The sequence below is a fragment of the Onychostoma macrolepis genome, chromosome 03 (genome assembly GCF_012432095.1).
Source record: "Onychostoma macrolepis isolate SWU-2019 chromosome 03, ASM1243209v1, whole genome shotgun sequence".
In the NCBI taxonomy this organism is placed as follows: Eukaryota; Metazoa; Chordata; class Actinopteri; order Cypriniformes; family Cyprinidae; genus Onychostoma; species Onychostoma macrolepis.
The window spans coordinates 15,324,806-15,339,922 of NC_081157.1; the positions used below are offsets into that span (position 1 = coordinate 15,324,806).

Consider the following 15,117-nt stretch of genomic DNA (forward strand, 5'->3'; position numbering starts at 1 on the left):
AATGTAGCGTACATTTTTGCTCCAAGTCCTAATTAATTTCTGACTCTGAATGGTAGTAAAACAACCATGATTTGAAATTTCAATCAATAAAATAAAATGTTTTACCTCATAAATGATAACTTATCGTGCAGGTTTTCTGCAGTTTTAAAAATCAGATTTAAGATTTTTTTAAGACAAAAAAACTGCATGTCCAAAACAATTCTCACTATAAACTACATGCTTATTAGCATGCCTATTATTAACATATTGGCTGTTTATTAGTCCCTATAAAGCACATATTCTGCATGACCATATTCTACATGCCTAATCCTACCCAATACCTTAACTTAACAACTACATAACTAACTATTAATAAGCAGTAAATTAGGAGTTTGAGGCAAAAGTCCTAGTTAATGGTTTGTTAATAGCGAGAATTGGACCTTAAAATAAAGTGTGCCCAGTAAATAATAGTAAAATTTCTTGGTTTTCTGTACCATAGCAAAAACATATTAACAAGTTAACATAACATATATTACAATAAAACATATTAGCAACATTAATGTGTGTGCTAAAAGTGTGACAACTCCAAACATATTATATTGATTTGTTGACATATCCACATTGTCATGTCACATTGACACCAAAAACAGGTAAAACTGGATCTAAGTTTGGTGGCTTTCCTAATAACTCTGACAGAAATAGAAAAACTAAAGCCCAATAATTGCAATAATTCCAGAACATACTATATGTCCCAGTGAGGCTGGATTTTGACTGCATTTATCACAATGGATTCATAGAAAAAAACCCATCTTTGACATCTTTGAACAGAGGTGTCAAACATATGGTCCGTGGACCAATTAAGGCCCACAAAGATGTTCAATCCTGCCCGGATTTTTGGACAATTATTTGAACAATAATCTAAAATAATAATAAATAAATAAAATATTTAGAAAATGAAAAAGTGTATTTGCTACAGTATTTTATTTTTTAAAGCAGAACCAACGGTTCATTTATTTGCATTGATGTAATGCCTCGGGACACTTAACACACATGCACATTATAAAGTGGCACCAGAATCTCGAGCAGCACATAAGTGATGATACAGCTGCTTTGCAACTGATGCTTGTGTGACAAGTTACTTGTGATTTTAAATGTCCAAGAGAATAAATTTGATCTGGAAGGGAGGATATTTCAGGAGAAATGGAAGGAAAGGTATTTGTTCTGTGAGATCAATGCCTACCAGTTGTGCCTACCTAATGTTTAAATCACAACCCATGGCTGTGGTAAAGTGTGCAATATTAAACAATATTATGAGAGACACTGGACAGGTTATGATGGAAAAAAAGTAAATGAGCTAGGGGCGTGCCATATTTATCACCAATTATAATATCGTAATTGTTTAACAATGTGTGATCTTTGTATATTTTTTTGTCACATTATGTAACTTACTTTGCAAAAAATAATTTTTGGTCAATTTTGCACACCCCTAAAATAACCTAGCAGCTTTTGATCTGTAGAGATTGCAGAAGGAAGGACATTTTTCAAGATGTCTGTGATTGGTTACACTGCTCAATGTCGCAAACACTTTGTAAACCAAAACCTTTGATGCTCTTCACAGAGCACTTCCACAAATAAGCCAATCACAGGGCAGTGGTGACACCTGAATAGAAATATTCAGAATTCTGCTCAGCTGACAATATTAATTGTTTTCTAAAATTGAAAATTTCTAAAAACAATTATCCTATAGAGGCAATAGTCTGGAGAAACAAACATTTTTCAATATGTTTTTTCCCCATACTTATCTAGACCTAGAAATGACTAAAATCAAATTCCTTACTTTTCCTATACTGCGCAGGAACCCTGATATATTTAAAGGGGTGGTTTACTGCGATTTCACTTTTTTAATTTTAAATAGTGTGTAATGTTGCTGTTGGTGCATGAACAGTATCTGCAAAGTTGCTGCGCTGAAAGTTCAACGTAAGCGGAGATATCGTCTTTTAAAAATCAGGAAGTTTAATGCTTACAAAAACGACTCATATGGGACTACAACAAGATACTTCCCGGGTTGCATACGTAAAAAACCCATAAATTTGCATCAACCCCTCCCTCCGGAACATGCCAAAGAGGGGGCAAGGCCATGTTCTGCGGCTTTGTCGAAGAGGAAGAGTTATAGTGGAGATGTAGCCATGCCGTCGAAACGGTGTTATTTTCACCCAGCTGTCAGGTCTTCTGTGTTCGGGCTTCCTACGGACGCTGTAGTTCGTCAACAATGGTTAAAATTTATGTTTGATTATGTTCCTGACAATTACAATCCTAATTTAGCTCTCTGTGCTGTGCATTTTACGGAAGACAGCTTCCAGAATCTATGCAGAGTTCAATGCCGAATTCACACAGAAACTATTACTAAAACATGGAGCAGTTCCAACTTTAAAACCAGAGGCAGCAGTTGTTGGGCCACAACCTGTAAGTAAGATTTCATAATTTTAAATGTATTTGCATGTATAATTTCAGACGTAATGTTTTAGTTTTATCAAGGACGTAAACAAATGCCAACGCTGCTTTAGTAGCCAGTTAGTTAAATGCTATTTCGTGTGTCTATGACAAACGCGTACAAACATTTTGGACCCGAATTTGTAATTATGTACTAATTTTGTAAATGTATATTCCATGTATACTTTATGACGTAATTTTTCGATTTGATCAAGAACGTAAACACAAGCCAACACTGTTTGGTTATAGTAGCCAGTTAGTTCGATGCTATTTTGTGTGTATAAGACAAACGTGTACAAACTTCAAAAAATTATATGTAATCACAACAGCAAACTTCCATTCAGAAACATTTTGTAAGAGCCGTGCTTGCGGAAGTTCTGCTTGACTCTCTTCATTACTGCTTTCTGGGTCTGATTCTGGCTCAAACTGATACGGCAATATTGACACCATTATTTACATTTGACCGGAGCACATGCAGCTGTCACCCGTAAAGGGAATGAGCGTGAACGTTTCCGGACAATGTGCAGTACACAGTTTAGCCAATCACAACACACCGGCCCAACTAACCAATCTGAGCCCATTGCCTGTTTCTGAGGGAGTGGTTTCATAGAATCAGGAAGTCAACCGGTCGTTCAAATGACAGAGGAGAAAACGGCTTAAAATAAAGGTGAAATATATGAAAAATAAGGCGTTTTTTTAACAAACGAAACACAAAGACATGTTATATTGCACCCCATAAACACAATCAAGCAAAGAAAAAAAGCAGTAAACCACCCCTTTAAATGTACGGGGGTGACAAAGAAAAGACCCAAGAATTTATGTTCAATCAGATGGGAGATACAGTTACTGGTTACTGTAACTACTTGGCAACTGTGTTACCAAAATTACAATAATATCTATAAGAAAAAAAGATGCATCTTTTAATGTATAATGCAGTACTTTCAATTACAAACAAGCCCGAAATACACAAAATAATCCACTCTTATTTCAAAATGGTTATACACTGTCATATCTCATCAACAGTACATCATAAGCAATTGCTTGGTATAAGTGTGCGGTTTTCACTGATTGCAAACTGCTCTGAAACAGTAAGCTTGTAGAACGTGCAACACTCACATTTATTTAATTTAATCATTGCCTTTTGAAGTTACATTAGGCCGTATCATGATTCCTGTTTCTCTGTTGTAGAACCTGGTCGAAAAGAACGCACACATGAGTTTAACTTAAGAACATTCACTGGAACTGATCCCCATCATCAGCTCGTAAAATGAGCAAATGACCAACACAACGCCTCAATTCTATGACTAGCGTCCGGCCATACTCTCCTTATCACCTTCGAGAGACTCGTAAAACATGATAAGGTGAGGATGAAATTACCGCGCTACATCTACTTGAAGTTAACAACCAAGAATTACTCCTTTGGAGAAGCTGCAGAACCAGAGTGTTCGCGATACTGCGACCCCGCTTACCATAAACTACCTTCTGATAAACAAAAAATTTACTGACTTACAACTTACAACAGCTAAGAAGATCACCAGAGCCACACAACGTGATACTCCTCCTGACCTCACGACCTCAGCTCTGGTCTCCCGCCTTCCAAAGGAATGCGCCTGGTTTCTTTTCTTCTCCAGAAAGCACCCAAACTTTTATGGACTTTGCCAGAAAGGACAATCAAGAAAAGACTGTTGCTATTAAAGCAATATACTCAAGAGACAATATATATATATATATATATATATGAATGTGGTATTTTATGTTTCGTTTAGCTTGCTGTGGTTATTAGAACTTAGGATATTTTAATCTATGACTTAACCCGTTTAGTAGGTAAAATTATAGGTATTCAATATACGTACCTCATGTTTGATATTGATTTAAACGTTATGTTAATTACAATATGGTGAAAAGGATGAATGTTGACTTTTAGCATCATAAGGTATGATTATAACACTTTCTAGAAATCTGCTAGGATATTTCCTCCATGTGACATATTCATTAGCAGATAATGTATGCACGAAAAAGAAGTCGTGCTGGGCGGGGCTCCGCCCTACAGAGACAATGTGATTGGGTCAGACAGTGAATAGGATGGACTTAATTCTGTCCGATAAAACAGACACCCAACTTTGCAAAGTGTTGGGTTGGAACCAATGGAAACAACTGGTTGAAACTGCAAGGAAACTTGGCTGAACATCTGGCTGATCATCTCAAAAGACTTCAACACTCTGTCCACGTCTGACCAAAGTAACTTGCAAAGCCGCCGCGTAAGAACTTCAAACTTGCTATTCGCGCTGCCAGGAAGCCATCAAATCCAAAAGGAGGAATCCCGAGTGACGTCACGCGACAACACATCAGCGAGAAAAGTCCAGGACTTCCCTCCAGCAACAACCAACCTCACGAAGAACAGCCTTCAATTTTAACTCAAAGCAAGTAAAACAAACAAATCTAATTCGCTGAGTTGAATTGAATGAATTTTAAAAGATAACGATAAGTCGAGTCTTCTGTTTGCGACGTCCCAAGGTCGTCTTTATTCTCAGGAAAAGAGAATAGCTTAACTTTCTTCAAACTGCTTTTATCTTGTCATAACTTGTGTATGTGTGTGTATGTGTTTTGTTTTTATATTGTACCCTAGGATAGTAAATAAACTCTCGATTCATTTTTAATGAAGAGTCTGGTGCAATGATTTTCAAATCTTAAATTATTTGCCATAGATCGTGTTACCTGTTGCTCAAGCAAAATTTCCCAATCAATTCTGCATTATTATCAACAATAAGCCGAATTGCTAAAATATACTGTAATAATACTCGCTGGTCGAGCCGTTAATAAGGTATAAATTATACAGATCTGATTAATATCAATTTCTACGATTTGGTTCCCTAAAGCTAAAATGTATGAATGAAGGATAAAACCTTACATTACGTTATACTGTGATAATCAAAACTTTTGATATACCATTTTAAAAATGTAAGATGTTTTATATTGTAGTAGGGAGTTACCAATGTTTTTTTCTCTCTTTTAACAGCCATCTGCTGCAAGACGTTCTAATATAAAGTGGTCAGTCACTTGGCAGTTACGGTCAAGTGATCGTCTCAAAAAAATTGTCTCAAAGATATTCTAAAACAGGGGTGGCAAACTCCGGTCCTGGAGACCCGTGCTCTAAACTATGGTTGTTTCTCAATATGCGTTCTTCAGCGATCTTGTGTCCTTGTGTTCTCGTTCTACATCATCATCATCCGTTGGAAGTTCAGTTCCAATTCTCAAGAACGCAAGTACAAAGGACGCATGAAAGTTCCGGAATGTGTTCTTGATATCAAGGATGTATCGAGTGCAGACTTGAGAGAATTGAGCCATTAGAAATCCCATAAGACGCTCTGGGCGGCCGGTGTATGGAAGCCTGTAAGCTTTAAACTCGTCCGTTCTCTGCGTTCTTGGAATTGAGAAATAGCCACCGTATTCAAGGATTTCCCAAATCACAGAAGTAACAATATTTTTGATTTGTTTTGACAAATTTGGCTATTGTAGTCATTTTCTGTCTATGATGTTCCAATCTGTTCGGGTGCTGGTTATTGCCATTTGTGGCAACATTTCATTAACAAATCATTACAAAAGTCATGCAATTACACCATTTCAAATGAAATTAATACATTTTTCCCAAAAAATTTTAGTGGAAGAACTTTACCTGAATCGTTGTTCGAGCAAATGACTTTGAATGTGTGCCAGAGTATCCGCTACACTCTAAGATAAAATAACAATAATGATAATTAAATCTACATAGCCCAAACGGATCCATTTTTCTCAATTACAGTTTCTTTTGTATACTGTATACCAGTGGTTCTCAACTGGTTTGGCCATGGGACCCACATTTTCTTATGTGGTCATTAAACTGCGACCCAATTTTTGAAGAATTTGACCTGATTCCTAAAAAAATTATACATATATGAATAAATATATTCTTCTAAATACACACCCAAATGCAGTGGTGTGCACTGTATATCATATCATATTAAAGCACAAAAGAAACTACGAGCATGCAATGTCACAGTTATGCCGTCAGTTGAGTCATGAAGTTACCAAAAATGTGATTAAGTATTTGTTATATACAAGTCACATTTAAGAACAGGTCTCTGAAATGTTCTTAAAAGACTTTATTTTTGTTAAATAAATAATGACACTTGTGTTGTTCATCTGAGGTTTTATTTTCCAAATTTTAAGACCTGCCAAATCCTGCTAGGTGTAAATAGAATCTATAGCTATTTGCACTTAGTGTAAACATTAAGTGTAACAGGGACATGCATTTTATATACAGTATATTTTCTGCTATTTATACTACTTTTTGCAAATAGTGGCAATTATCTGCACTTCAGTATTGTAGTACATTATAAAACAGTATGAAATAATAACATATTGAGTGTAAATTATAATCTTAATTCAAATTATTAAATGGATGTCACCTTATTGGGACAATAAATTCCTCCCTACACCTACCCGATACTTTAAGTTCAACTTTTAGATTATTTCCTTCATTATTATTGAAAATACATGCCTTTCCGACGTGATAGCTGATTTGAAAAGGCAGGAAAAAAAGTTCAGCAAAACACGGATTTGAACACCGGTCGATCGCGTCATAAACAACTTCAACACATACTCAACAATCTGTGCCACTGGAGCGGTTATTAGAAGATAGTCTCCTGTAACGCTTTGTAATCACACGTTGGTGGGCGGAGTTAGTGTAAATAACCTCTGCCAAAAGGCGGCCTATGTGCACTTCTTTTTAATAGTCAAGTTATTTTCGGGTCATCGTCATAAAAGCCCATTGTCACAGGCACGAAGATACAGCTTTCATTTCATCAAGCTGAATGCTCACTAAAAACTGACAGTCATCACGTTTTCAAGCTATTTCATGTTTCATTTTGACGTGACACAAAGCAGTGATATCTAAGCAGGAGAGTTGCGTACTTACTTTATAATTAGTCAATAACGCCATAATTTTCTTCATTCAGACAGAGAGCTTGCACAAAAACAAGAGGCAGGATTTATCACGAGAACCGATCACATCCCATCTTAACCAATCATATCCAATTATATCCGCTATGGAGGCATTGCCTCCTCTCACGTGACTTTCCCCCATTCATCACAATGAGCCTCCAGAAAAGTCACGGCACACTAATGCCGAGTTCACACTGCACGATTTTAGCCCGATTTTTCCCTCGCCGACAGGTTTTGATAAATCGCCGACAAATGCCCGAAATCGGAGGGAAATCGGAGCTCGTTGTCGAGTGACAATCACGCAGTGTGAATTATCAAAGACGCGATCTGAGGGAATCACCGACACGTCGCCGACGCCCGTGAAATATCTGGAATGCTAAATATCTGGAGCTGTCGGCGATTCACAATCCTGCTGTGTGCAATGATTTCTAACTGAAAACTACATCGGTGATGACCTTCAGCCAATGAGAGACAAAGCAGGGCAGAGGGAAGTTCGGTGAGGAGTTATAGACCATATCAGTATTTTAATATGTACAATTATATCATACAGAAACAAGCACAAAGCTTGACCAGCCGCAACATCAGCATAACAGTTACTGCAAAATTATTATTTACCACTCTTTGCAGAACACAATCCCTGTTCCCTGCATCTCCCTCCTGCATAATCTGTCTTTCTTTTTGTAGCTGGAAATCTGCGCACAGACAATTTGCGGGCTATATTGTTTTAATACTTCCAGTCTCGCTCGAGAACAACGGGCTGACGCATGCAGGTTCTCGCGTTATTTCCTTATCACTTCTCTTGTGTGTTTTGTTGTGAAACGTAGTTTACGGATCAGACAGAGTTGTCAGCGATTCTTCCTACTGTGAAATCGTGCAATGTGAAAGCCCCTGTCGCCGATCCATCGTGCAATGTGAACACAGCAGCGACTGAATGCTACCCCAGATAGTCACGCAGTGTGAAAACAACAGCGATCCGACAAGTTTGAAAATCGTGCAGTGTGAACTCGGCATAAGGGATCTCTGTAAAAAGTCAATGGACCGAAGGGAGGCAAGCCTCTGCTGTAACTTTACTTGCGGGTGTCGCTGTTGGACAGTGTTACTTTATAAAAACGAACGACTTTTAATATCATATTTGCACTGTTTTATTTTTGTAACATTGAATATTTTCTCATCCAATTTTAAGGAGAGAAGACACTGCCTCCTCGGAGGAAACGCCCCTGATTATATATATATATATATATATATATATATATATATATATATATATATATATATATATATATATATATATATATATATATATATATATATAAGTTTTTTAAGTTAGTGACGTATTGTCAAGTATGGTGACCCATACTCGAAATTAGTGCTCTGCATTTAACCCATCCATGTGCACACACACATTATATATATATACTATATATATATATATATATATATATATATATATATATATATAAACCAAGCAGATACTGAATCAGGATAATGAGTTTTGTTGTTTTTCTTTGACCGCAAACTCTGCAACCCACTTAAAATGGTCTAATGATTCACTTTTGAGTTGCGACCCACCAGTTGAGAAACACTGCTGTATATTTAAAAAAAAAAAAAACTGTGGTTTGTACAATACAAGATTCAATGGTTATTTCTTGTCTTATCTTATTTCTTGACACTCACAGTGGAAGTACTGTAGGATATATCATCGGGACATTTCATAGTGAAAAGCTGCAGGATGTCTAAGAGTTCCGCATGGATGATGGAGCTGCACTCGACCAACTCATCTACAGTCATCAGATACATCCAAGATCTGGCCAGCAGTTTGTCCACCTCCACCAAATGTCCATGTGTCTGCATGAGATTCAACATCGCTCTAAAGGAGAGGGATTCAGCAATGACAAGCCACAAATGGATCATGATACACTGAAACCTAAGTGGGTTCAAATGGCAACTTGATTTTTTACTGAAGATTCAAAATTGAAATTGAGAAAAATTTTTTGGAAAACGACATTTGCAAACACAGATGAAATACCTTCTATCTTGGCTTCCGGGGGAAGTTATATTAGTTAATTTGAGTCCCTGCAGTCCAGCCCAGTTCTGCTCAGATTGTGGGTTGACCTTAATAAACACTGGCTCAAATGGTTTTGAGGTGCCTTTGAGAAGATGCAGTAGTGGAATTATCATGATCCATTTAATCATGCTGGCAGCTTTCACTCTGAGAATCAGTGCCTCCACCATCTCAGACAAGCTGAAAAGGGAATCAAAGTTTAAGACATGTTAGACAATGTGAAACGTATGTGTGTGTTAAAGCACACATTCCTTAGTCAAAATAATATACAGTATATACACACATACATACATACACTTACATTTTCATTTGCCCTCCGTATTTGAATAACACTCATAAAAAAGTGAACTGAACCAAAAAGTGAATTGAAAAAATAAATAAAAATTACATTATATTTATATCTTTAAAAACAATTATGAAATTACATCTGTAATTACAGTTGACCCTACACCTACCCCTTAACCCTAACTGTACCATGAAATCTATCCCCAAACTTACCCACATCCTACCTCAATAGCAGCAAAAGTGGTCAACACAAAATGAACACACAGGTACACTGTATTTAACTTTTTTTTTTTATGCAAGTAGTTGGTTAAAGACAGTAAGACACCTAATAAAAAGCATGACCAAAGCTTTTGCAGGTTGTAAGACGACTTCTAGCATATATACAACTGGCTGTGTTCAGCTCATCTGTTTGCTACCATTCAGGTGTGCAAGGGTTTAAGGGTTCCAAGTGAACCAAACCATGATGGGCACCTGATATGACCTTCAGATTGCATATACACTCTAGGAACCACCAACACGTGCCACTGCGAAAAAAAAAAAACACAATAGCTCAACCAATGTCGTAAATTTGGGTCGGACTACCTACTTGTCTGACCAATAGCAGAAAGGTGGAGTGTCTGGGAAACACTTTGAAAAAAGACAGGGCGTCGGACAGGGGGTAATAGTGGAACTGAGTAACAGGTGCCCTTGGCGAGAAAGGGGCCCGTAACGATATACTGATATTATTATTAATATAATTAATTATTAATATGATTGATGAGATGCTGTGTTGTGAGGGGCCCAACCCCTTGGTTGTGTGACTGGGGCCCAACATTTGGTGCTACGCCCCTGAGTCATTAGGTGTGTTCAACTTCATGCATTGCTGTGCAGCGTCTGATCTGAAGCAGTGCAAACCAGTTATAAATTTTGTCTGACTTGATGACTTAGATGGCATGTCACTGGGGTGCTAGTCTCAGCCTCAGACGTAACGCCCACGGACCGTTGGCTAAACGTCTGATGCATATGGCACACTTATCTGGAAACACTTCAGGAGTGTCGAAGTCGTGGTCGAATTGGTTGAATTATACAGGATTTCCGGGAGACGTGTGTGTCACGTTCTTTAACGTTACACCTGGAAACAAAAATGCCGTGGCGCCAAACCCCCTCACGAATGAAGAAAGCCGTCGTGCTTACAACTGTGATGCTGAACGAAATGAACTGTGATTGGTTGTTTTACATGTCGGTCAAACGGCATCATGGGTGGGCCTTGGTCAATGAAAGCTGCCATCTATTCCAGACCTTCAGCCGTCAGTCTGAAGGTATGGCTACGCGAGACTACTGGGGAGCATGCCATCCAAGTACCACAAGAGTGATTCAAGGGCAGTCAGCTGGGTCAGTCAGTGTAGTTTCTCCAGAGCTGCTGCGTGAGCTCTGATGACGACACAGTTATATGATTGGCCAGACTCACCAATGACGACGATCATCTGTTTCATGTTCATGTTAATCTATATAATATATAACTTAATTCCCACCATATTTCTGGTGTTATCTTTCAAACTAATCTAACTAATTTGATCGTTCTCCTTTAAAAACCGCGAGTGCAGCTTGTTAGCCCGTTAGCTTGTCACTCGCGGTTCCATTTGCATTTCTATTCGCGCCTATTATTATTTTATTTTTTCCTCGCTCCGTTTTTCACGAGCTCATCAAACAACAGTGGTAAGTGGTAAGTTAAGTTGGTATCATTCATCAATCACGGTGAGTAATGGCTTCTTCTCCTGCTATTGTTGTTTGCACTGTTTGCCACATGTATAGTTTATCTGTCTCTGTCAGCAGCGAGGGATTCACATGTGATAAATGCAGGGAAATAGTTAGGCTGACAGAGAAGGTTTTAGAACTAGAGACACGCATCCAAACTTTAGTTGAGGACAGTAAGAATGTGAGGGCTGTAGATACTGCTTTGGATGTGACTAGCTCAGGGAGTCCTGTACATTGTTCGGTTTCGGTTGAGCCCGTGCAGCAGGGCAACTGGGTGACAGTGAGGCGGCATAGAACACCACAAAACAACCACTCTTCCGTTCCGATCAGAACATCAAACAGGTTCTCCCCACTCAGTGAAGCACCCACTGAGAAACCTGATGAAAGTGCTCTAGTTATTGGCGATTCTATTGTTATGCGGAACGTGAAAATAGAGACACCAGCCACCATAGTCCATTGTTTACCCGGAGCCAGAGCGCCTGACATCTTGGCAAATTTAAAAGTGCTGACTAATGCTAAATGTAAATTCAGTAAGATTGTTATCCACGTCGGCGCTAATGATGTTCGACTTCGCCAGTCGGAGATCACCAAAAATAATGTTAAAGAGGTGTGTGAACTTGCAAGTACGATGTCAGACACTGTAATATGCTCTGGTCCGCTCCCTGCTTACCGTGGTGATGAGATTCATAGCAGACTGTCGTCACTTAATGGCTGTATGTCTAAGTGGTGCCCGCAAAATAACATAGGCTTTATAGACAATTGGAAGAATTTTTGGGGCAGACCTGACCTGTTGAAAAGAGATGGTGTTCATCCCTCCTGGGGTGGTGCCGCTCTTCTCTCTAGAAATATGGCACATAGTCTTAGAGTTTGTACTTGACTAACTGGAGCCCAGGTCAGGAATCAGACAGACTGGCTAAACCGATCGTCTGCTAGCCACCTCACGGTTAACTGACCAAAGTCAGTTAACTCTCAGCACATAGAAACTTTTTCACCTAGATATCACACTATAGAGACTGTGTCTGTTCCCCGAACTAGAAAATACAGAAAACATCCAAACCAAAGTAATAGTAACAATTTAATTGATGTTCAACAAATAAAAAAAACGATATAATACAGATAAACACATGATAAAGCTTGGCTTATTAAATATTAGATCCCTTTCTTCAAAAGCACTTTTTGTAAATGATATGTTCACGGACCATAAACTAGAGGTGCTTTGTCTGACAGAAACCTGGCTAAAACAAGATGATTACATTACTTTAAACGAGTCTACACCCCAAGATTACTGTTACAAACATGAACCGCGTCCAAAAGGTAAAGGGGGAGGTGTTGCTACAATTTATAGAAATATTTTCAGTATCTCTCAGAGGTTGGGTTTCAAGTATAATTCGTTCGAAGTAATGGTGCTTCATATAACGTTATCCAAAGAAACAAGTGTTAATGATATACTGGCTACTGTATACAGGCCACCAGGGCACCATACAGACTTTATTAAAGAATTTTCTGATCTTCTATCGGAGTTAGTGCTGACTGCAGATAAAGTCCTAATCGTTGGTGATTTTAATATCCATGTAGATAATGACAGAGATTCGTTGGGATCAGCATTTATAGACATTATAAACTCAATTGGTGTTAAACAACACGTGTCAGGACCTACTCATTGTCGAAATCATACTCTAGATTTAATACTGTCACATGGAATTGATGTCAGTGGCGTTGAAATTTTGCAGCAGAGCGATGATATCTCAGATCATTATCTAGTTTCCTGTATATTCCATATAGCTAAAGCTGTAAAGCCAACTTCTTGTTACAAATATGGTAGAACCATTACCTCTACCACAAAAGACTGCTTTATAAATAATCTTCCTGACTTATCTCAGTTCCTCAGCATATCCAATAGCTCAGAACAACTTGATGATGTAACAGGAACTATGGACTCTCTCTTTTTTAGCACTTTAGATGCGGTTGCTCCTTTACGCTTAAGGAAGATTAAGGATAAGAGTCCAACACCGTGGTATAATGAGCACACTCGCGCCCTAAAGAGAGCAGCCCGGAAAATGGAGCGCAGCTGGAGGAAAACTAAATTAGAGGTATTTCGTTTAGCTTGGCGGGAAAGTACCCTATCCTACAGAAAAGCATTAAAAACTGCTAGATCTGATTACTTTTCGTCTCTTCTAGACTACCCCCGGTATTTATTCAATACAGTAACTAAATTAACGAAAAATCAAGCATCAACAGGTGTTGGCATTTCCCAAGAGCATAGCAGTAATGACTTTATGAACTACTTCACTTCCAAGATCGATACTATCAGAGATAAAATTGTATCCCTGCAGCCATCAGCTACAGTATCGCATCAGATAGCGCACTATAGACCCCCTGAGGAACAATTCCACTCATTCTCTACTGTGGGAGAGGAAGAATTGTATAAACTTGTTAAAAGTATCTAAACCAACAACATGTATGTTAGACCCGATTCCATCTAAACTACTAAAAGAGCTGCTTCCAGAAGTCATAGATCCTCTTTTGGCTATTATTAATTCATCGTTGTCATTAGGATATGTCCCCAAAACCTTCAAATTGGCTGTTATTAAGCCTCTCATTAAAAACCACAACTTGACCCCAAAGATCTAGTTAATTACAGACCGATCTCAAATCTCCCTTTTCTGTCAAAGATACTAGAAAGGTAGTATCCTCACAATTATATTCCTTCCTAGAGAAAATGATATCTGTGAGGAATTCCAGTCAGGATTTAGATCGTATCATAGTACTGAGACTGCTCTCATTAGAGTTACAAATGACCTGCTTCTATCATCTGATCGTGGTTGTATCTCTTTATTAGTTCTACTGGATCTTAGCGCTGCGTTCGACACTATCGACCACAACATTCTTTTGAATAGACTACAAAACTTTGTTGGCATTAGTGGAAGTGCCTTAGCATGGTTCAAATCGTACTTATCTGACCGCCATCAGTTCGTAGCAGTGAATGAAGAGGTATCATATCGATCACAAGTGCAGTATGGAGTACCTCAAGGCTCAGTACTAGGGCCGTTACTTTTCACGCCTATATGTTACCCTTGGGAGATATTATCAGGAGACATGGTGTTAGCTTTCACTGTTATGCTGATGATACTCAGCTCTATATTTCTTCGCGGCCCGGTGAAACACACCAAATTGAGAAACTAACGGAATGCATAGTCGATATAAAAACTGGATGACGAGTAATTTTTACTGCTAAATTCTGAAAAACAGAGGTGTTAATTATCGGACCTAAAACCCCACATGTAACCTAGAACATTATCTAACACTTGACGGCTGCTCTGTCAATTCTTCTTCATCAGTCAGGAACCTAGGTGTGCTGTTCGATAGCAATCTGTCATTTGAAAGCCATGTTTCTAGCATCTGTAAAACTGCATTTTTCATCTCAAAAGCATATCTAAATTGTGACCAATGCTCTCAACGTCAAATGCAGAAATGTTAATTCATGCGTTTATGACCTCAAGGTTAGACTATTGTAATGCTTTATTGGGTGGTTGTTCTGCACGCTTGATCAACAAACTACAGTTAGTCCAAAATGCAGCAGCTAGAGT

The 15,117-nt window shown here is 38.3% G+C and overlaps 1 protein-coding gene across 4 annotated transcripts in view; it reads right to left on the reverse strand.

Moving 5' to 3' along the window:
* The window catches only part of rnf213a (ring finger protein 213a), a 92,448-nt gene that overhangs the window by 39,837 nt on the left and 37,494 nt on the right, over nt 1-15,117 (reverse strand). For 3 of the 4 annotated variants that reach the window (XM_058769354.1, XM_058769352.1, XM_058769353.1), the window contains exons 11-13: nt 9,476-9,691; nt 9,124-9,316; nt 6,143-6,198 (exon numbers count right to left, since the gene is read on the reverse strand). In XM_058769354.1, the coding sequence (XP_058625337.1) occupies nt 6,143-6,198; nt 9,124-9,316; nt 9,476-9,691 (465 nt within the window). Of the gene's footprint in view, nt 1-6,142; nt 6,199-9,123; nt 9,317-9,475; nt 9,692-15,117 lie in introns of those variants that run through there. The other variant, XM_058769355.1, reaches the window with a different exon arrangement.